The sequence below is a fragment of the Apus apus genome, chromosome 2, assembly GCF_020740795.1.
Source record: "Apus apus isolate bApuApu2 chromosome 2, bApuApu2.pri.cur, whole genome shotgun sequence".
Lineage (NCBI taxonomy): Eukaryota > Metazoa > Chordata > Aves > Apodiformes > Apodidae > Apus > Apus apus.
In genome coordinates, this window is record NC_067283.1 from 47,458,092 (window position 1) to 47,479,285 (window position 21,194).

Sequence of the window (21,194 nt, forward strand, 5' to 3'; positions counted from 1 at the left end):
ATGAGGAAATTTGGCAGAAGAAGTAGCTGAAGGTATTTTTAGTGTGTCTGCTGTTTTGCAGCACGTGTTACAGTCTTAGCAGATTCTGTTCCAAGCTGAAACATCTGGATCTGACATCTTGCGTAGCCATCACAAACAACTCTTTGAAAGGCTTAAGGTAAGAAGATTCAATGTTTTGTATTAATGAAAAGTGTTTAAAGAGCAGTTCAGCATTTAATAAAGTTTAATAAATCAGTGCTGAACCTTAATAATCTGTATCAGCACTGACTATATCCTGTATCTAGCACTTCTTGGGTGTAGACTATGATGTTTGTGTGTGGTCTTTTCTCATGATGGCTTTGTGGAGGCCTGGTACGGTCCACTGGCTATCATTAATTTCTAACAGTGTGTTTAATTTGGGTTTCCCACTGTTATGACTATTTGAAGGCTGGATTTAACTTTATGTATTTTTTTAATTCTCCCAGTGAGGGTTGCAGAAATCTGGAACATTTGAATCTTTCCTGGTGTGATCAGATTACGAAGGATGGTATTGAAGCACTGGTGAAAGGGTGTAGTGGACTAAAAGCTCTATTTCTTAGAGGTTGCACACAGGTACATAACTGCTTGGGTGATCCTTTAGGAATAAAATTTTTATTTTGGGTTTTTGAAATCTCCATGAATTAAAAAATACCATTTTTGTTATAGTCTTTTGTTCAATATTACAAGATGTGTACATTCCTTGGGCTACTTTGCTGTGCTTTTAATTTCTTGTTTCTTTTCCTATGTTCAATTTAATTGCTAATACAGTTAGAAGATGAAGCATTGAAACACATTCAAAATCACTGTCATGAACTTGTAATCCTGAATTTGCAATCCTGTACAGTAAGTATTTGAAGCTTCAAAAGATACATTCTCTAAGGATCATAAACCATTTTTAAATGCTAATGAATTGAGCTGCTGCACATTTAAATAATTCAAATAGTCCATCTCAGCAGTTTACAGAAGTTTCTGTGGAATACAGGTCTTAAATGAGCTGTTTCTACAGCTGAATGTGGATTTGGAGTGCTAGGGGATTTTTTCCTCTCATTACATCTTGTAACTGTAGCAAGCTCTAGAGTAAGAATTAACTGCATTGATTCAATCTCATTAACTGTGTATGTACTAAACCATGCAGTTTTACAGATGAAAATCTTGTTCTTCTGTCCCTGAGGTCAAACATTTTGATCTATAATTTTAAGGTTTCTGATTGAGCAGAAGCTGTATTCTGGGCTACATAATTGAGAGTAAAATGTAGTGGCATCATAACTGGAGATGTTTGAGAACCATTTTGTTAGCAGGAGAACGGTGTGCTTTTTCAGTAGTAATGGAAGAACACATGCATTTGTAGTGAAATGACTGGGAATCTATGATGTAGTTTTAATACTACTCAGAGAATACACAAAAATGAAACTTGCTGTATTTTGTATTTGCTTTTTTGTTTGTTTTCAGGAATGGGAAAGATCCTCTTTTAGATTTTTAAAATGTATTTAAGTCAGTCTTTGTAAATAAGCCTTAGAAAATATTTAAATACATTAGAAACTTCAGTGTTTCACTCAAATTTGAATAATGAAGTTGTTTGGCTTTTTGTTGTGGGTTTTTTGGGTTTTTTTGTTCTGGTGGTTTTTTTTGGGGGGGAGCTTATTTGTTTTTGGAAAGTTTTCTACACTTTTAGTTCTAGAATGTATCATAAAAACTGCTTGGCCTAAAACTTTCAAATCTTGTGGTATTCCTGAATAAATGTGGCACGGGACCATTTTTTATTAAGATTGGATGAAAATTTTTGGTTCCAATAGATTTTTGAGTGTTAGGGACTATTAAACATTACATTAAAGAAAATGCATAAATTAAGAACAAGATTAATACAAAGCTTGAGCTTCCATGAGACAGATGTTTAATGAAAGAGAGAATTTGCAGACTCTTCAGTCTAAATTCAGGTGCTCACTGAAGTTGGGCACCTAAAGATAATGAGAATGAAAGGAACTTCCTACTTTTGGTCAGAACCACACTTAAAAAATGAAAGACAGTACATTATTTAATTCTTCCCCTTACACTCTTCCTTTCGCTGTCCTTGCTTTTTGTCTGAGACTAATTAGATAAAGCAAGGCCAGCCTTTTGGTGGAAAAACTCTCAAGAGGTCTGATGACAGTCAGTTATGATTTCTCCCACTGAAAAGGAGCACTGGAATAGAAGTGTACCAGAGTTTTCCCATGGCCAGTTTTTTGTCATGTAGGTATTAAGTACCAACAACAACAAAAAAAATTTCATGAGTGAAAGAATTTTTCCCTTTGAATTTTTTTAGTTGATAGTCTGGGTGTCCTACCTAGTTATGTGTGCTTTAAAGTTTTATTTTACTGGAGATGGGTCCTCCATCTATGGCTTTAGAAGCATGTTACCAGAAGCAGCCAGGCTGTTTATGATCAAAGGGCTAGCACTGATTTTCACACAGCAGATCCCTTCATACTTTAATTCTAGTGGTTCTGTTTTATGGACCCTGTAAAATACCAGGCCAGCTCCAGCAGCGGTGGATACTGATACTAACTCTGAAAACTGTACATCTGAAAGGTACCATCTTTGGAGTGCAGAAACTGGGGACTTGCAGGCATTTTTTGAGCAGTTTCCTTTCCTGAGAGGGATGTAGTCATTGAAATCACAGGCTATTTCAGAGTGGAAAATTTTCATAAAGAAATTCAAGATCTTGTCCATCTCCAGCAACAGCATAAATTGAAATAGTCCTTACTTCCAAAATAGTTCCTTTTCCCAAGAATAGTGTAATTATTCTCTGTCAAAGGGAGCAAAACATTTCCAGAAAATACCTTCTTTTCTGTAGATGATGCAAATCCTTCTCAATCCACAAAAAGAAGGCAAGGCTTCTATTTTTTTTGTCTGGAATAAGTTTTACTTGGCAGAACAATTTGCAGAAGTACTGATACTAAAAAGTGCTGGGATAGGGGAGGAGGCATAAGGTGGTCTCCCTTTGTGCTGAGCTACTGCTATTTGTCATCCTGTTTTTGTCTATGAAAGGTAATGCTTGTGGTAATAGCCTCAGAAATATGCTACAGTAGTATTACTGTACCTAGGTGAGAGGCTTATAAAAGGAGTGTGTATTTTCAATTCAAAATACAGTAGAGGTCTTTGTTGTCATTGGAAGAGTAATGTTAGGCCAGGAAATAAAGTAACCTGTTTCACCATGAAGTATTAGTCTTTCAGCCGAAAAATTAAATTTTTGGAGTCAGGAATGGGAGGAGGAGAGAATACTCTTTCCAGAATAGAAGACCTGTAAACAAAATAATATTTGCACACTCACTCAATACCCTAGGTTCTGTTGCTATTTTGTGAGCAGCTGCATCGGGGATATTTCTTATAGTCCTTATTTCAGAGAGAAAAGTTTTCTATTTATTTTCCCAATTTAGAGTTAGTGTTTTTAAGAATATCTAGTACAAAACAATTTTGAGAAATGAAAAAACTTTTTTTGAGTTAAATCTTTCAGCTGAAGACAGCTGCATATGGTAGGGCAACCCAGGCTTTTGTATTTATCTTCTGTAAAGAATGCGTTATATATAATTGTTTACCTGTAACTCTTGCTTTTATAATTATCTGGAGGTGCAGGATTTTTACCCTTGGGTTCTACTGTTCCAGTGCAAAATAGCTGGCTCTCCTGCTGTTGAGCTTTAAGCTGTCTTTTGCACTGTTCCTGAATGAATACAGTTACAGGAACAACAGACCTGAACCCTACAAACATATAAGCAGCAATTGATTTAAAACAATGACAACTACAATTTAAAGGAAAAAAAAAAAAAAAAAGTTAAAATTCTAAGACAAAAGCAAAGTTAAAGAGGAAGACAGCAACGAAGAACTCTTCCCTCTGTGCCTCAGACTGCCTTTGAGCAGGCCTTGAGATCTGTGGATAAATACATAGATAAGTAGGAATTGTGTGTGTTGGTTATCTGCAACGTTAGCAATGAACATGGTTTCATGGTGGTATTTTTTGGTTGAAAATCCACAGGTGTTCATGGTTATATAAAGCATGATACTAACAGTTCAATAACATGAGTTGGATGTTATTACTAGCTGATTACTTGATAATGAGGTAACTTCAACCTTCTTCTTTGTTGCAGCAAATTTCAGATGAAGGCATTGTAAAAATCTGTAGAGGATGTCACAGACTTCAGTCTCTCTGTGTTTCAGGCTGTAGCAACCTTACAGATGCTTCTCTCACAGCACTGGGCCTAAACTGTCCAAGGCTGAAGTGAGTATGTCATGAGTGTGTGATGTTGTTACTGGCCTGATCTAAGAAATTCCCTTCTGAAGATTATCAGCTGATATCCACAGGTTTGATGTAGCTTTGTGTTGCTTCTGTTACCTCTACATCAAAGCAGGAAGTTAGAAATACCAGCTGAATATAAACTTGGGGGCTGGTCCTCTGTAGCTATCATATGGATGTAGTCCACTGTGTATTGGAAAAAACCAGAATTAATATATGAGAAATAATGTTGAACGTAGCAGTTCAGTCTGTGTTTTGAACTAAATATTTTAGGTACTAGTTGCAAGCCAGACGAAGAGAAGATAAAACAAAAAGCCCTTTTTTTTTTTTTTTTAAAAGGTAAAATATCTATAGTTGTGTTGTGTCTTGTGATGTTTGTGCTCTGATGTGGTTTTATGCAGTTGTCTTGCAAAAAGATAGCTGAATCATACCTGAGTATTATATTTACAGATTTTTGTATAAACATGTTTTTAATATGCTCAGCAGTACATCCTGGCATTCTTAAATTCTGATATGGAGTGTGCTCATGTCTCTCTGCAGGACTGGTATTTATGGGATACATTTTCAGTATTAGGAGCTCATCAGTGAAAAAGAATATACATTTTTACATGGGTGTAATTTTCAGAAGTGGGGAGAGTGTCAGCTTTAATAATGGAGCTCAGTCATACAGCAGCTCTCTGGTCATAGAGACGTAGTACTTCTTGTAAGGTCTAATTTTAATGTAGATTAAATCAATACAGAAGATTTTCAGATGACATCACGTTGCGATTTATGTCAGGAGCATTCAGGAGTCACAATCACAGATAAATGGAGGGAAGCTCCATAAAATGAGGGGAGGCTACATTCCAATGCCAGTGTGTGATACACTCTCAGGCAGCCTTCCTTAAGCTGAGTGAAAAAGAGCTTTTGTTACCGTAGAAAACCTGTCCTTAAGACAATTCCAGAGTGACAGTCCCTTTCATGTAAGTGTTCATACTTCTAAGAGCCTGTGTGTGCCTCTGTTTGGGGCTCAGGAGTCTTTCAGACACACCGAATTGTGTACCTTAGGAAGTTGGGCTGTTATTACTGGTCTTTTTCCACAATTCCTCTCAGTTGACAGCTCAGACTGGAAATAAAAGGAAGTCTAAAGTGCTATTAGTTGTGCAATTCTTTCCAAAAGCACTGCAACGGTAGCAGGAATTTTGACTGTGGTAGGCAAACTGTTAGCCCCTGTCTGTGCCACGAGGGGGAAGGCGTCTGCCGTTCTTCTCCTTCCTTACACTTCTCCAGTGTAAGGAAAAACTGAGCCTTTGCAGTGGTTACTGCGGAGGAACGTGTGATGAAAGGGTAGATGATACAGCTGGTTGCATCTAGACTTTAGGGATCGTGTATGGAAGGTACTTGATATAAATTGTGTTGGAAATCAAAGGGAAATGCTTTTGTTGGATGTGCTGGCCCTGTTAGGAAGCTTTTGAGTATTTTCTGTAGTGTGCTACTCTTCACTTGCTGTCCTACTGTGCTGCTTTCCATGAGACTGCTGTGTTCTGCAGCTGTTATCACTCACAAATTACATTTTCTTGAAAAAAAGCCCTTAATCTTGACCAGCTCCCTTCAGCTGATTGTATTTTGCCCTACATCAAGATACAGCTGTCTCTCTTAATTAAAAAAAGAAAACAAAGATCACAAAACATCACTGGGATGAAGGCCTGTTCTACATACTAGCAGTGCTGTGTGGGGAGCTGACCTGTTGTTTTTATCTCAGTACTGCTTCCCAGTGCCTCCTGAAAGAGTGTTAGGTTTGTCTTTCTAAAACACTGTGTTACTGGGTTTTTTTAAGACTGTGTTGGTGTAGTTTATTGTTTTTACTGTGGGCTTAGAGATTTTAAGCCTCTTCCTTTCTGGTAACTGGCGTCACTATCCTTCATACAGAGGCTCTTGAGTGAATTTCTAGGAAGCAGTTTCTCCGTTTTGTGGCTCCCCAACATCCTGTGTTTAGAGAAAAGGTTTTAGATGCAGGCTTCATCTGCATTTTCCTCAGCTCCAGATTTATTCTCCCATATCTTTCCTCAAATAACACGAGAAAACCTGAGCATTATGCTGACTTGACGTTAAAATGCGTATAATTATGTATCATTTTTTCCACTAAATGTTGAGAAGATTGGAGGATTTAACTTAATCTTTTCTGTGACTGTGTGAATCTTCTGATAGGCAACGTCAGAAGTCTGCCTAGTGCTTTTATAACTGCAAATCACTGTGAAAAACAGGCATATATAACTACAGTTGCTATTGAGAGCTTGAAGTTGCAGAAGACAAAGTTGTATGTCAAATGTATTTGCTTTTCTCTGTGTTAATGTTTTCTTTAACATTTCGAACATTTCCAGGATTCTGGAAGCTGCAAGATGTTCCCATCTTACAGATGCTGGTTTTACTCTTTTAGCACGGGTAAGTGTCATTCCAGAAGGTTAGAGCTCACCTTGTTTTCATTGCTGCTGAGCAGCTGTGAGTTGATGTAGCCCTGCTGGGAAGGAATATGAGAAGAAGAAAAATAAAGTAGGAAGAATCCAGTGGAGGAGGGGACTAAAAAAGTGATTTGATTTCGGGGTTATACTTGAGAGCTATAACTTGATCTATTTTGGCCTGTCATTGAATTTTTCACTTTTCCCCTCTTTTTGTGTGTGTGTATGTGCTTTTCAATTTAACTTATTATACTTAACATAATTCTAAACTTGGGTTACATACTCTAGCCAAATTTCCCCTATAAATATGACATATACCCTTGTGAAATTGACACCCAGAAAAACCACCATATAACAGATTATTATGGACACCCAGAAAAAACAACATATAACAGATTATTATGGACACCCAGAAAAAACAACATATAACAGATTATTCTGAACACACCTTTAAGTTACACAAATACTTACATTATACATTATGAACTGTAAGCACTTGAGCCCTGATTCATGCTGTAAATATGTAAATAAGCACATTGAGGGCATCAGATGCTACCAGTTAGACGTGCTTGCTAGTTTAGGAAATCTGAACACAAAAATAATACTTTGTAAATGGGATTCATTTGTGCTGCTAATACTTAGTGGGAAAGAAAGGGTTTTTTTCTAGGGACAGTGAGTAAACAGTGGTTTTCTAACTGTTCATCACAACAGTCTTGGGCTTTTTGGTAGTCACCTCAAGCCTGATTTTGGGAGGTGTGAGTTAAACCATTTCTTCCTATGTCTGTGAAAACCAGGGGTTGAGGTTTGGGCCGAGCTGTGGCACCATGTGGTCTGCTGCGAGGTCACAAGGTGACATCATTTTCTTGAAATGAGTCATGATCAGATACTGAAAGCACTTGGAACAGCTTGCTGGGGATCTCTCAGGATATTGGGGAAATTGCTTGCATAAATGGGAAGTGCAGCTTTCTTCCAGCCTTAAGGTAGACCCTATTTTAATATTTTCTGCATTCAATATTAGCAAAGCAAATTGTTTTCAAGGCTTCTTTTTAAAGTATGATGGTGAAGAGAGATGATTCACAGGGGTGTGTTTCAGATTGGATTGGTGCAGGTTGATGTGTGTAGCAGCTGGATTCATCTCTACACAGGGAAGTTTGCTTTAGTACACAGGGAAGTTTGCTTTAGTACACAGGGAAGTTTGCTTTAGTGCACAGGCTGTAAATACCATAGGTTGGAGTTGAAATTGACCCAAAGATGGGGAGTAGGAGCAGGGATGGGTGAATACTGATCACATACGTATTTTTCCAGAACTAATAGGGCCAGAAGGAGAAACTTTGCTTAATATAGGAAAGGCTGAAAATTTAGAGGAGTTGTGTTGCTTGTAGATTTGATTTTATTTTTTTACCATTTTTAGTCCTTCAATAGCGATTGAATACTTGGCTCACGGTTTCCTCTTGGAGGTTGTGCTTTCCCATATTACTAGACCTTTGCATGATTTTATATCTGTGTGTTGTTTTCTTTCATCTTTTGTTTCTCTGTTTTTTGTTTATTTTAGAATTGCCACGAGCTGGAGAAGATGGACTTGGAAGAATGTGTTTTGGTGAGATTTTATATAAAAAGGAATATTGAACATCCAGTGTAAGAATGCAGTGCCAATAAGAAGATTAGCTCTTTCAGTTAAATGCTTTCTTTTTATTAATAATGCTGTATTTATTACATTTTTGGGAGAATTCTGTACAATTTTTTAATAGAAATATTTGAAGAGCAACAGGTGATTGAGTGTATTCCAGATATAACAGAACCTTCTTCTGGTAGAGGAAGAGAGATCCTGTGTGAGTGTTGGCCCTCCTAGTGTCCACTGCTTACTGTTGTTTGGTTTCTTTTATTTCTAGATAACTGACAGCACATTGATACAACTTTCTATACACTGTCCCAAGCTACAAGCATTGGTAAGTTGAACTCTTAAATTATGTGCTTTTAATACATCCTTCCAAAACCACACACATATACACAGCTCCTTCAGAATAAGGAATTTACTCTGGATCTAGAAAAAGTTCCTCATGTAGTATGATACTGTGCAAAAAGATCTGCAAGTTTCCTAATTATTCTAACAGAAGCAGGTTAGTCCTAAAATATTTATATGCGTTGTGTGATAAAAAATATTACCGAATCAGTGAGCTTATATTTTGTGGTTAACATCCTTCATATTTGATTACCTAGGCAAAATAAAACTTTTCATTGGCAACTTACAGAATTCAGACCTTTATAGATACTCTTTAAGTGTTCAGTAATGGTTTTCTTAGGGGCATTTTAAGTCAAATAGTAAATGAACAAAACCAGCCAGTGAAGATAAATGTATTCACTCTGTCATCAGTTTTGCGCACAAGCAGTTTTCCCCAGGGGCTACATTTGCATAGTAAATTATGGAAGGTTTTTTGGCCTAGACTTTTTGAACGTCATTGGAGGGGATTGAATTGCCTTCAGGGAGGTACCCTGCTTCCTGTATTTCAAATAACAGGTTTTTAGGGAATGATTGCTTAGGTCTTTCACAACATCAAAATCAATTCCAGGTGATGTAAATTCAGCTGTTCTTGTGTCAAGATGTACTACAAAATTACCAGAGTGTCCTTACAGTAGATGCTTCTTTATTTGGAGCTAATTGTCCCATAAGTGTAGATTTGTTATATGCTACTTCAAATGTACCTGAGAGGACAAGTGTCTTTATAATCTGTTCTTAGATGGGATTAAAGGAAGGTTTGCTGCTTCATTAATTAAATTGTCTTATGATGGGTTAGTAACTCAATGTTACTAAGGTAGCAACATGAGGAGAGATGGCTTTTAAAAAGCAGCTTGGTCACTATTATTTCTCGGTTGTTTTGTTGGGGTTTTTTTTTATATTTGCTCATTAATTGTCCAGCCTCATTTCTGTACCATAATTCTTTACATGAAGCCAAACAGGATATGCTGACCCATTTAGACAGGACACTTTTTGTTCTTCTGTAACAGATGTAGTTTTGTATTGTAATTCCAACCATAACCAGTTCTTGCAAGAGATCTTTAGTACCAGCTCAGCCAGGGCTTTGCCAGAGATATAAGACCTCGTATTTTTAAAGTGTTTTTCTGAACCTGCTTCTCTTTGCTTATGTCTGTGTGATAGCCCACAGACAGGGAAGCGTGGCATTGGTAAAACAACATCCTTTTTCTGAGGGAACCAGAAAAATCGGTGGGTTTTGTTGATGTGTGTGTACTCTGTGTATAGGAAGGATACACACTCAGTGGTTGTGGGTGAACAGCAATGGCTGAGAGTTACAGGGAAAGAAAAAACAGGCTAGCAGGTGCCAGATGTCCTGGGCAAACTAATATTGATACTTCAAATGTGAAATCATGAACTGTTGGATGGTTCTGTAAACTCCAGTGTAGCTGTGCTTTAGCATATGTTTAGGTATATTTGCAGTTTAAACTAATATTTTGCAGTTGCAGTAATCAGCTTTGAATTTGTTTCTTGGTGTTTGAAGGCTCAGTAGACAGTGGAAATAAGCAAAAGCACTGTTACACCAATGACAACCAGCTGTTACATCTTCGTCAGTATCATAGTGCTCAGATGCTTTATTCATTACTGGACTTAAGAAGTAATTTCTGGCAAAAGTGTTTAAAAATTGTACGTTCAAATTGTTAGATAAACTGTGAAATACTCATTATAGTCCTGGAAGTAAGAAAACAACTGAATTCTTCAGTCAAGTTGATCATACTGTTTCTTACTGCCACAGTTTATCATGCCATATTTAATTTATACACAGCATTTAGTATTAACCCAAAAAAACCTGATTTGACCATATCTCTTTGTTCTAAAGATTTCAAGCAATTGCCTTTGTAAAATTTCACCTCAGTAACACTTTCTGTCATGCTTCTGAAGTCAGCGAAATCATGTGGTTTAATACAAAGTATTAAATGCATCATTTGGCATCTTTGTTTTACAAAGTTCTACACACTCAGCTGTACATCCTGTATTGTCCTTTCAGTACCAAACACAGTGTCTCAGGAAAGCTGAATTTTATAAGCTGCTTACTTCCTGGGATGGAAAACTCTTAATTAGCCAGCAGGCTGCTGCCATAGCCAGCAGCTTCACATAACCTCCTGTCCTTCCTTGAAACAGCAGGTCTGTTATAAATGTTCTTTAACCCTGCGACTGCTGATTCTTTCCAGGCTGTGAGCCAAACCAAACGCTCAGGACATGTACGTGAAGAAAGTAGGTACTGGAGAGAACTGAAGTATTAAAAGAGTTGATGGACTTGTAGAATGTAAACGTGTCACGTGATAAAGCATTGTTAGGGGCAAGTGCTTAATTTCTGTTGTCTTTTGGAGTCTGTGTGCACTAGTTGTGGTATTGCTTGGAGTTGCTGCCGGCTGCTCACACTGAGTAAGTGAGTAAAATCAGAGCAGCTGAAGGGGCCCCCCATCAGGCCCAAGGAGAGTTAACCTCTCTCCCTGCTTCTTCTCTGGTCACTTGTTCATCCTGTTCATCAGAGGAGAAAAAAAGTTGAGAGGAAACTTGTTCTAAAGGGCAGGACAGACCCCATGTGTCTGGTAGTAGTAGGCTTGTGGCTGTAGCTGGGGTACAATAAGGGTAAGCCACAGTTGGTAGTCCTCGGGTTTCCTTGTCAAGGTGAAATAAAAGAAGGTAGATATGTTGTACTGAGAGAAGGGAAGGATTACATGTTTGATTCAGATGATTGGCAGGAGGTATTTTTGAGCACTACTGTTAGCTTACGCTGAGTTTAAAAGTGCTTTTAGATTGCTACAAGTGTTTCTTCATCGGTTGCTGTCTGAAAAATGCCTGTGGCAGGGAAGTGCTACTTCAGAACCAGTCACCATTAGACTTAAATAGAAGTACGGGCAAGACATAGGGCTGAGCAGAAAGCAAGGAGCTAGCTCAGAACCCAGGGTGGGAGGAGCAGAGTTCATAGATTCTGCACATTTCTAGTGCAGAAGTTTTGAGAGCATTCATTTCACTGGTGACAAAGAGTGTTTTTTTAAGTCTCCTCCAAGGAAAGTCTGTTTCCTGTTGCTGTCATCATCATTGCTTCTCCAAAAGTCATTAATTCCCTAAAAGGAACCGGGAAATGGCTTTATGTGGTGCTGCTGCCCAAGATACTGCAACTTATTCCATGCTCTTGAAATTCAAGGGAGTAAGAAAATATGCTGAAGCTGAGTTTTTTTAGTTTCTTGTGCTGTTGCAGCAAAGACCTGTTCCTGCAGCTGTAGAAGATGTTTATTACTCCTTGTACATACAAGCAGGGGTGCTGTGTGGTCACTGTTTTCCTGAAATCATTAGTGAGCAAATCAGGCCAGTCTGGTTGGTCTTTATCTCTGTGGACTTGCACAGGTTTGGTGCTGCTGGTACGCACAAAAACATGGTAGCTGTGAAACAGTAATTTATGTCAGTAGATCCTCATCTATTCCTGTATGTTCTTGATCATCCTTTAAAGTTGTCTCCTGTTTCTGGCACCCGTCAGTAACAGAGGTGCATGACAATTGGAACAGGCCCCTTTGCTCTCTATGAGTGTGGAAGTTTTGAGGGGTTTGGCAGTGATGTGTGTTTGGGGATGCTATTTGTTTTCGCAGGAAAGTACAGCCCTTTTTTTAAGTAGAGCTGTTTCTTTTGTTACTCTTCCAGATCTCAGCTGTGTGCTCTTTTTAGCTGTTTAAACACTAGAGTGAAGGGGGTTGAACAGGACTTCTGATGTTCAGAGGACGGAGTAACTTAGGACTGAGTGAGGTCATTAATTGTTTGCCTTTCTGTTTTAGAGCTTATCTCACTGTGAATTGATCACCGATGATGGGATTCTTCATCTGAGCAACAGTACGTGTGGTCATGAGAGGCTGCAGGTGCTGGAGCTTGATAACTGTCTTCTCATCACTGATGTGACTCTGGAACACCTGGAGAACTGCCACAACTTGGAGAGAATTGAGCTGTATGACTGCCAGCAAGTCACGCGAGCTGGAATCAAACGCATCAGAGTACGTGTTTGCCGACTTGTTCCGGTGGGAGTACTGCTTGAGATGGTATGGATCCTGCAGAATGTCCCAGGCAAGGGGAGGATGGAAAAACAGCCTGAATATTGCTCTTTTAGGTTTCCCCACCCCTAGGGACTAAATGTAGCTTTTCTGTCAGCAGTAATAATTGCCTAAGACTGTTTATAATTCATGACGCTTTTGCAGTTGGAATGGGTGCTTCTGCTTTCTGTATTTTTTCAACTGCAGGCTTCTATGTTTTTAGTGTTTCTATGTTTGTGTAGTGATATTCCTTAACTCTCCTAAAATACAGGCTAATAGACCCAACAGTAGAACACCTGCATGGACATTTTGGTTAATGGGTTGTAGGGCTGTTAGACCCTGGAATCCAGCCACAAATTCTTTTCCTTCTCTTTACCTCCCCCATTAAGACAGGGACTGCCCACCTTGGGGGCCAGTGTGTTTAACCTTCCATGTAAACTCATCTGCAGCTTTTTATCCTAAATTTATGTCCAAACACTGGAAAAGCTCATCCCTGATAGTGACTGAGACCAGATGCCCAGTTCTATTCCATGCTTTCTAGGGTGAAGGAAGCAGGGACTATGACAGACAAGACCATGGGAAAGTTTTAATTCTGTAGCCACGGGTCCATCTGGCCCCTGCAGCAGAGCACGTGCCTCTTGATGGAAGCCTCACTGTTTTTTTGTTGGGAGATAAGTGGGAACCCTGAGCAGGAGAGAGTGCAAATGTTAGCATGCTTAGCTGGGTGGGACACAAGAGTTTCACGTCAGGAGAAGACAGCTTGGATAGTATCAAGCAGCTAGTGCTTTCTTTTCAGCTAACCAACCTCCACAGGCCCTCCCTCTTGCTAGCAGTAGCTGAGGTGTACTGCTGCTCCAGTTAGGTTTGTTTCTCTCCCATCATGACACAGACTTCTCACCTGCAGGCTCATCTACCTCACGTGAAGGTTCATGCTTACTTTGCTCCCGTCACGCCCCCTCCGTCGGTGGGAGGGAGCGGACAGCGCCTCTGCAGATGCTGTATTATTCTTTGACAGTAAGTGCAGCCACGGGGAGAAGTTTGTTGTTGCTGTTGAAGAGAAGAACGGGACTGCACGTCAGTGGAAGGAGGGGGCGGCTTCCTGACAGTCCTAACGGTGGTGTTTGGTCATCCAGTTTTGTGACAAGAAAAGCTTTTATTTTATTTCCAGGTAAAAATCGTAACGTGCAGCTGTGGATTAAGTTGGTGATGCTTTGGTTTGTATTAGTAGCACCTTCCTTCTGTTGGCATGAGAACTGAAGTACCGTGTAAAATGTGGGGGCATTTCAGCATAGCAGCTACTTGGGGAAAGTTCACTTAGCTTGGAAGTCAATTTGCATTTGTAAGTACTACTCCGTGTGAAGTTCTAACATGAGGTGGGGCTCAGGCCTCTCACACCGAGGAACTGAGCCCGCTGCTCTGTAATATACACGACAGAGTAAATCTCTGGTTATGGACAAATCAGCTTTAGCAGATGTTGACCAAAAAATGCAAGGCAATCAGGAGCTTTTACAGCAAAACAGCTTATACTGTTTCATGATTCAGCTTCATCTTTAATTACACAACAGGACGTAATAGGTAACATCAGAAGGTAAGATAGTACCTCAAGATCTCTATATAAATACTTCCCAAGTTTTTGAACTTGGTTCAGTTGAACTATGTATGAGTGTAAAGCCTGCCTGTCACCGAAGCACGTTCTATGCCCAGTGCCATCAGCCTTTAAAGGGGCAAGAAATCCAGGGTGGTGGAGCCTGTGCACTCTGCTGCCATCAGCTGCCACACTCCTACATGGTGCTGCTTTCTGTCACGCCATCCCTGCCTGTCCTCACCTCCTCACTTGGCGAGGAAAGGACACGGAGCAGCTCTACACAAGTGTATTGTTGATTCAGTTCTACAGCTGAGGAATGGAAACCAGGTTCAGTTACAGGAACAAGGATGGAGCAAGGAACTCAAGCTGTTTATCCTCGCCCCCTCTTAGGGACACAGCAAGCAGATGGGCAACTACATCTGTAGGTAAGAAGTGAACCCAACCAAACCTGTGGTTTTCATATGTAGAAAGCCAAGCTCTTCACATTTGGGTTATTTAAGAAGCTGTCAATTTCTGAGTGATAGTAACAATCAAATCTGTGTATTAACTCTTAAGGCCGTGCTTTCATCTTTAGTTTTTCAATGCTAGAGGGATAGAGAAATAATTTTTTTATATTAAGCAACTTAATTACCTGAGATAAACTCAACATTTCAGAAAGCTTTTTTGTGTAAGGTTGAGTGTGTGTGTGTGTATGTTTTAAGAGTTCAGGACCTGTGTGTTTACTGAGAAGTAACAGAAATACTGGCTTTAAAAAGCAGTTGGAGAAGCTACTATTGTTAAAGGACTTTCCCCAAAAAATTTTAAGCTAATTTTGCAAAAAAGAAGAAAAAACAAATGTGAAGATTGACAGACTTCTATGGACAACAGCAGCTGTGGTCGTGCTTCATGAGGGGGAGAGTAAATTAAGATCTCCCCTTGGAGGATAAATTACAGGTTACAGTGCAGGACATGGATTGCTTTACTACTGCAAAGTCAGTTGGGGTTTGTTTTGCATAGTAGTGGAGGAGTGTTGCTACAATCATATGTAGAGTTCCATTAAGATACTGCTGAAAATGGAGAGTTTTAAGCCGATTGTGTTCTCAGCTGTACCAGGAGAGTTGTCAGTACCAGTTTGTCAAGCGGTGTTGCCTTTTGGTGGCTCATTTTTTTTCTAAGAACATAATGAACCTTTTAAATCTTATTGCCTTCAAGATGTGTAAAAAAAAATGGAACCTACTCTGATATAGGACACGTAAATAAACAATCAGCTGATGTCAGATTTGAATCTGTTTCAGTTATTTCAAGTTTAACTAAGTTTGCCATTAGAAGGCAGGATCTGCAGGATAAATGAGAGTCCTGGGTTGCTTCCCCTGTTTACCCTTCCTTACCTGCTGTTACTGCCTGGGTAGGCCTTGCATTCCATCTGAATCTAAACAATGGAAATCTCTCTGGTGTGTATAAGGGGGGGGGAAGTAAACAAAAAGAAAACCACATTTACAAAATTATTGAAAAACATTTATTATACTTAAATTGAAATGTGTACATCTTATTAAAAAACAAAAGCAATTTGCTGGTGCCATAATTTAATTCCAATTTCAAGTGAGTTGGACAAACTACTGTACAACTTTCAATATTCTTTAAAATTAGATACTTGGATACTTTCCAATCAAGGATTTTTCCACTTTTATAAAACGTGAATTTTAATATGGTGTGAGCTGAATTGACACAAGTGTCAGTTCCAGAAAATACTAGGACCAAACAATACCCAAAGATGGATAACTTATAGGCAGAAATGTTTAAGTACATAAATTTTTACTTTCAGTGCAGAAAAAAATAAAAAGAGGAAAGAAACTTCAGCTTTGATGAATTCAAATTTTCAAAATGCTACAGCTTTAAGAAGCTTTTCTGCTAAGCACTTCAGCCAGTTATGAAAGAAGGAATGAAAAAAAATCAGTTGCTCTTTTTTTATGTGCTGTAGTAGTTGTTTACATTGAACACTGCAGCATAAAAAGCAAACAGTTCCCAAGCTTTTAAGCCAGAGATCAGGGTGGAACTTGTCAAAGGCACAAAATGACAGCTACGAAACTGTCACTTACACCTTTTGCAATAGTCCCTTCTAAGTACCTAACCAGTTGAAACTTAATGTTAACATAGGAAATGCTGTGCCATGTCTTTACAAGAAATATCCAAAATATTGAAAAAGCACATTGCCTGTTTCAAAGAAAAAGCAAGTATTTGGTCATATGGAAGAGGCACTGTAACAGCTGTACAGCACAGAGCAGAGGGTGAAGAAAGGGCAACAGGAAAGGTAAGAGACTTGTCCGTAACAGTGACTACAGCCAGGCATTTACCTGTTGGGAAGGAGACTTACATGGTGTATAGTTAGTGTTTCTTAAGCGATTTGATGTTGCTGAAAGCTGACAGCCCTGTGGTGCCAGTGGGTCATCTTCCCTCAGCAGCATGATTCCACCACGCCATCGAAATCCACCTCTCACTGCTAGTATTTTTAAACCCACCATTTTACAAGCAAAGAGTTAAACTGCAGCAGTGCTCCGCAGAGAACCTAGGAAACTAAACATAAAGGATGCATAGGCAATTCTTTTCCATTAAATTTGTTAAAGCAAAACACAATGACTTGGTACCCGACAGGATTTATATTAATCCCTCCAATAAGGTACTACTGATAATGCAGTTTGCTGCATGCATATATTGCATCTGTCTGGGGCTTCTTAAAAGCCCAGTTCTGGCATTTACACTTCTTAGATACACTCCTGTACACAATTTACACGGGAAGCTGTTTTGACAGCTTTACTCTCAAAGACCCGACAACCTGATCACGATCAGCTTGACTACTCCTCTCCACACAGATTAGTATGTGCTCTGCTAACATCAAAAAATAAAACCAGCATAAGGTACAAGCAAGTAATAGACAAAACTGGCACAGAAAGGTAAATGCCCCAAAATAAGTTTACATTCATCTCCAACTGGATACAGAGAATAGAAAAGCAGCAGCGCTTTACTTCTAGAAACTGTATCTACTGGCCATAATTTGCCTTATTTCAGGAAAGGGCAAGCACCTTTGCTTACATTGTCTTCCATGCCTGTACGTCAGCTGTCATGGCATTATACCTCTCATGAGGACACTTAGCTATGGCAGTGATAAGAAAGTTCACCTATCAAACAGCTCGTTAGAAAGGTCATTGTGTGTTTTCAATATGAAACATCTTATACGGTGAAGTTAGATCCTAAGGTTTTGGATGATCTTCATAATCTTTAGGCAGGACTTCATTCTGCGCTGGAGTATCAGTCTAGGGGTTGTGTGACATCACTTCAGAATTATATGGAAACCTTCACCATTTTCAGCTGAAAAGGAAAAACAAGTGTCAGCCTCCATAAACAGAACCATAAATCTACCAGCCAGTGCACCGAAACATCAGAGTATAGACTCAGTTTGCACTATGCAGAAGTGGTCCATTACTACTATGAAATATTAAAACATGCAAAATATCACTAACCTGCTGTTCAGACAAAACACGTGAGGAATAACTAACTTTTAAAAATCTCTCTGGTTTGCAGTTATTTCTGAACTCTTCCTACTACACATGAAACCCACCGATTTTGACAGTTAGTGCAACAGAGCAAAGTTAACTTCTGCAAGACCAATGTAACTCTTTAGTGTATGTTTTTCATCTTTTATTTTGCAATGCTCAGCCTTCAACTGGAAAGCCAAATGGAAATTCTAAAAAAAACACCCCTGTGGATTTCATGCTTTGAAGCTGGCAGCACCTCCAAAAGGCTTAAAACAACTGACAAACAAGTCTCTAATGATTACCAACCACGTGAACAGATTTATACTACACAGAACAATTAGTTTCGAGTTAGGATGCTGAGTAGTCTGCAGGGAGACCTGACAGCAGCCTTCCACATCCTGTAGGGGCCTGCAAGGAAGCTGGGGAGGAACTTTTTTGTCATGACATGTGGCCATAGGACATGGGTTAATGGTTTTAAACTGGCAGAGGATACATTTAGGTCAGATGTTAGGAGGAAATTCTTTAGTGTGAGGGTGGTGAGACACTGGCATAGGTGGCCCAGGGAAGTTATGGAAGCCCCCTCCCTGGAAGTGTTCAAGGGCAGGTTGGATAGAGCTCTGAGCAACCTGGTCTAGTGGGAGGTGTCCCTGCCCATGGCAGAGGGGTTGTAACTAGATGATCTTCTAGATCCCTTCCAACCCAAACCATTCTGTGATTCTAGGATTCTATGGTAAAGAGAAGCAGATTTTAACATTACAGCTCATCTACAGCAAAGGCAAAAAATAACCTGTCAGAAATGACACTGTACCTTTTATTGTGGTGAATAAGAAACAACTCTCATCTTGGAAGTTTTGAACCATCTACAAACCCAAACAAAACAGACATTTTTAAACCCTCCTGAGTATGGCCAATGCAAAAAATAAATACATCAGATCTTTAGCACAGCCTTTTATAAGCAATTGCGTGTTACTGGTTTTATTCAACAAGTGAGGAGCATATACCACACTAAATTAAAATAAATTCCTGTCAAAATACTGGTTGTTAATCATGTGACAAGTAGTTGGGAGCCTATTATTCTTGGCTGTGTTTTTGGAACTTGAAATTTGTGTTGCAGGTGCTTGAATAAGCCAAGTTCAATGGTATTTAAAGTCTTGGGCACATTCAAAATAAATACATACTAAGTAATCACTGCAGCATATCAGAACTATATAGATTAGTTGAGTTTATTCAGGTAGAGTGACATTTAAAGGATCCTTCTGCTCATTTTAATGTAAAGGAATAAATGTCAGAAAATACTAGGCTGCATTATCAAACAAAATAAATAGTAAAAAAGAAGTAAGCATACCAAAATCCTCCCCTCTATTTAATTAATAAATAAAATTTCCATTACCTGATCACTAACAAGGATGTGGATACCTGTGGGACCCTGTCTGTAAACCTGGTTGATCTGATGCAACGGAATATTAAATGCCAAAGCAAGCTTGCGTGTGACTTCAGAGGCTGCCATTTCTTCTAAGTAGATTGCATGATAAACTACAAGGGGAAAAAAATGTATTTAAATTAGCATGGTACTAATTGGTAACAAGTAACTACATGGAAAAAAAATCTGGAATTGTTTACAACCTGGCTTAAAAAAAATTCAAAAGCTAGAAACCTTTGCTGTACTCTCACCCAATTCCCACTAAGCCATGTGTCTCCCAAGGTGAAGCAAGCACAGCTCTCTGGCACGGGGGAGGCTCTTGGCTCTGACCCTGACAGCAACCTCCACGTATTTTCCTGTATCCCATGCAAAAGGCACAGTCATGTCAAACAGACTTAAATGGAGCTTAATGATGACTTTGAAGGACTTTTGGACCATCTCAAAAGAAGCAGGTAATACACCTGACATACTACTACACTGTTCCTTTAAATAGGGATGTATTTTCTTTTTTTCTTTAAAGAGAGCTGTTGTCAACTGTCCAAATAAATTTCCTACAGTTGATCTCCGAGCTGAAGGGTGGGGGAGGAAATACAGCATTGCAAACAGAACAGTAAGACAAAATAGCTGTTCAGTTGGATGCTGTATTGACAGCTCTAAAGCTTTATTTAATAGTGCTAGGAGCCCTTGGAAGCTCCATGTTTGCACATTCTTCTGTCCCAAACGAAAGACTGAAGATATCCAGAGCGAAAATAAGTATCTGACAGAGCCAGTATCCTTTTTACACTTCCTCCTCCACCTCAACTCTTCCATGGAAAATACACAGCTACTATTACAGCAGCAGCCTATGCAGATTTCAGTTGGCTGGGGAGAGAGGTCTCTTCACTCAAAGCCAAGAGCAAGAAAAGAGTGATTTCAAATAGCTCCATTCTCTTAATTGTAAGATTAACACAAATTTACAATTAAACACTAAGTTCCCATCTGTGCTGAAACAACAGGTAGCTCTCAGGAAAATAATACTAGTCATGAGCCCCTACACTGCATGGCTGGTTTTCCTTGTCCTAGCTCTACCAGTTCTAGTGCAGTTGCACAGACAGTGACAGCAAAACATAAATGAAAATGAAAAAGTATAAAGTGTTTTATTATCATGTAGCTTTTACATGCATCTACATTCATCTGGTCAATACCTCGGCTGTAACAACATGGCACAGCTAATTTGAGAGCTCCTTAATTAATTACCACACAACTACAATTAGTTTTATCGATTAAGGTTTTAAGGTTCTGTTCGTCCCGCACAGTGTCAAAGCACCAGTGTTCTGAATGCTACTGCCCGTGGTTTCTCTGCACACCAGAAAGAGAAATTCAGCCTCTTCACTATTATGTCTCCCTTCCCATCTGTCTTGTTTTAGACTTCTGAAGACACACAACGTGCTGAGAGACCCCCCCACGCCCCCCATACCGTATATTGCACCATTGCTGCTATCGCCATTGCCGGCATCTTGTCCTTCCAGCTGGATGCTCTGTAACGGCTCCTGGCAGACGTAGATTGTTAAACGGGGCCTAACAGACCTGCAATTCAAACACATCACATGCCAGAGAAAAGGTTATTTGCCCTGGAAATCTGACATGTCACAAATGTACACTTGTTGCCCTAACAGTATACTAGAAACGTTCTCCTTCTCTGACGAAAACAACAACAAAACCTGGTAAGTGGTCTGTCAGATTCTACTGCGTTTTGACAACATTTCAGTCAATTCCAAGCTCACCAAGACACTGGTGTTTGGAATCCCGGAACACAACTACTGAGGAACAACTCCAATCCTTACAAAGGTCAATGGCACAAATACCCATTTCTGTCAGAATCAGACACAGCGGCTGGGATGCTGTCAGAGGTAGCACGGGACACCTGTGACCTCAG

General features: G+C 39.4%; 2 protein-coding genes across 4 annotated transcripts in view; one reads left to right on the plus strand and one right to left on the minus strand.

Annotated features, from left to right (window-relative positions):
• The window catches only part of FBXL2 (F-box and leucine rich repeat protein 2), a 51,329-nt gene extending 35,723 nt beyond the window's left edge, over positions 1-15,606 (plus strand). Inside the window, exons 7-15 of the mRNA XM_051611613.1 lie at positions 62-157; positions 465-591; positions 787-861; positions 4,134-4,264; positions 6,640-6,700; positions 8,267-8,311; positions 8,604-8,660; positions 12,517-12,729; positions 13,670-15,606. Of these exons, the coding sequence (XP_051467573.1) occupies positions 62-157; positions 465-591; positions 787-861; positions 4,134-4,264; positions 6,640-6,700; positions 8,267-8,311; positions 8,604-8,660; positions 12,517-12,729; positions 13,670-13,777 (913 nt within the window). The 3' untranslated portion in view covers positions 13,778-15,606. The remainder of the gene's footprint in view (positions 1-61; positions 158-464; positions 592-786; positions 862-4,133; positions 4,265-6,639; positions 6,701-8,266; positions 8,312-8,603; positions 8,661-12,516; positions 12,730-13,669) is intronic.
• A 216-nt stretch (positions 15,607-15,822) lies between these two features.
• Positions 15,823-21,194, minus strand: part of UBP1 (upstream binding protein 1) — a 39,125-nt gene continuing 33,753 nt past the window's right edge. For all 3 annotated transcript variants that reach the window (XM_051609780.1, XM_051609779.1, XM_051609782.1), the window contains 4 exons: positions 20,736-20,845; positions 19,250-19,392; positions 18,668-18,719; positions 15,823-17,692 (listed from right to left, as the gene is read on the minus strand). In XM_051609780.1, coding sequence (XP_051465740.1) covers positions 17,655-17,692; positions 18,668-18,719; positions 19,250-19,392; positions 20,736-20,845 — 343 coding nt within the window. In that variant the 3' untranslated portion in view covers positions 15,823-17,654. The remainder of the gene's footprint in view (positions 17,693-18,667; positions 18,720-19,249; positions 19,393-20,735; positions 20,846-21,194) is intronic.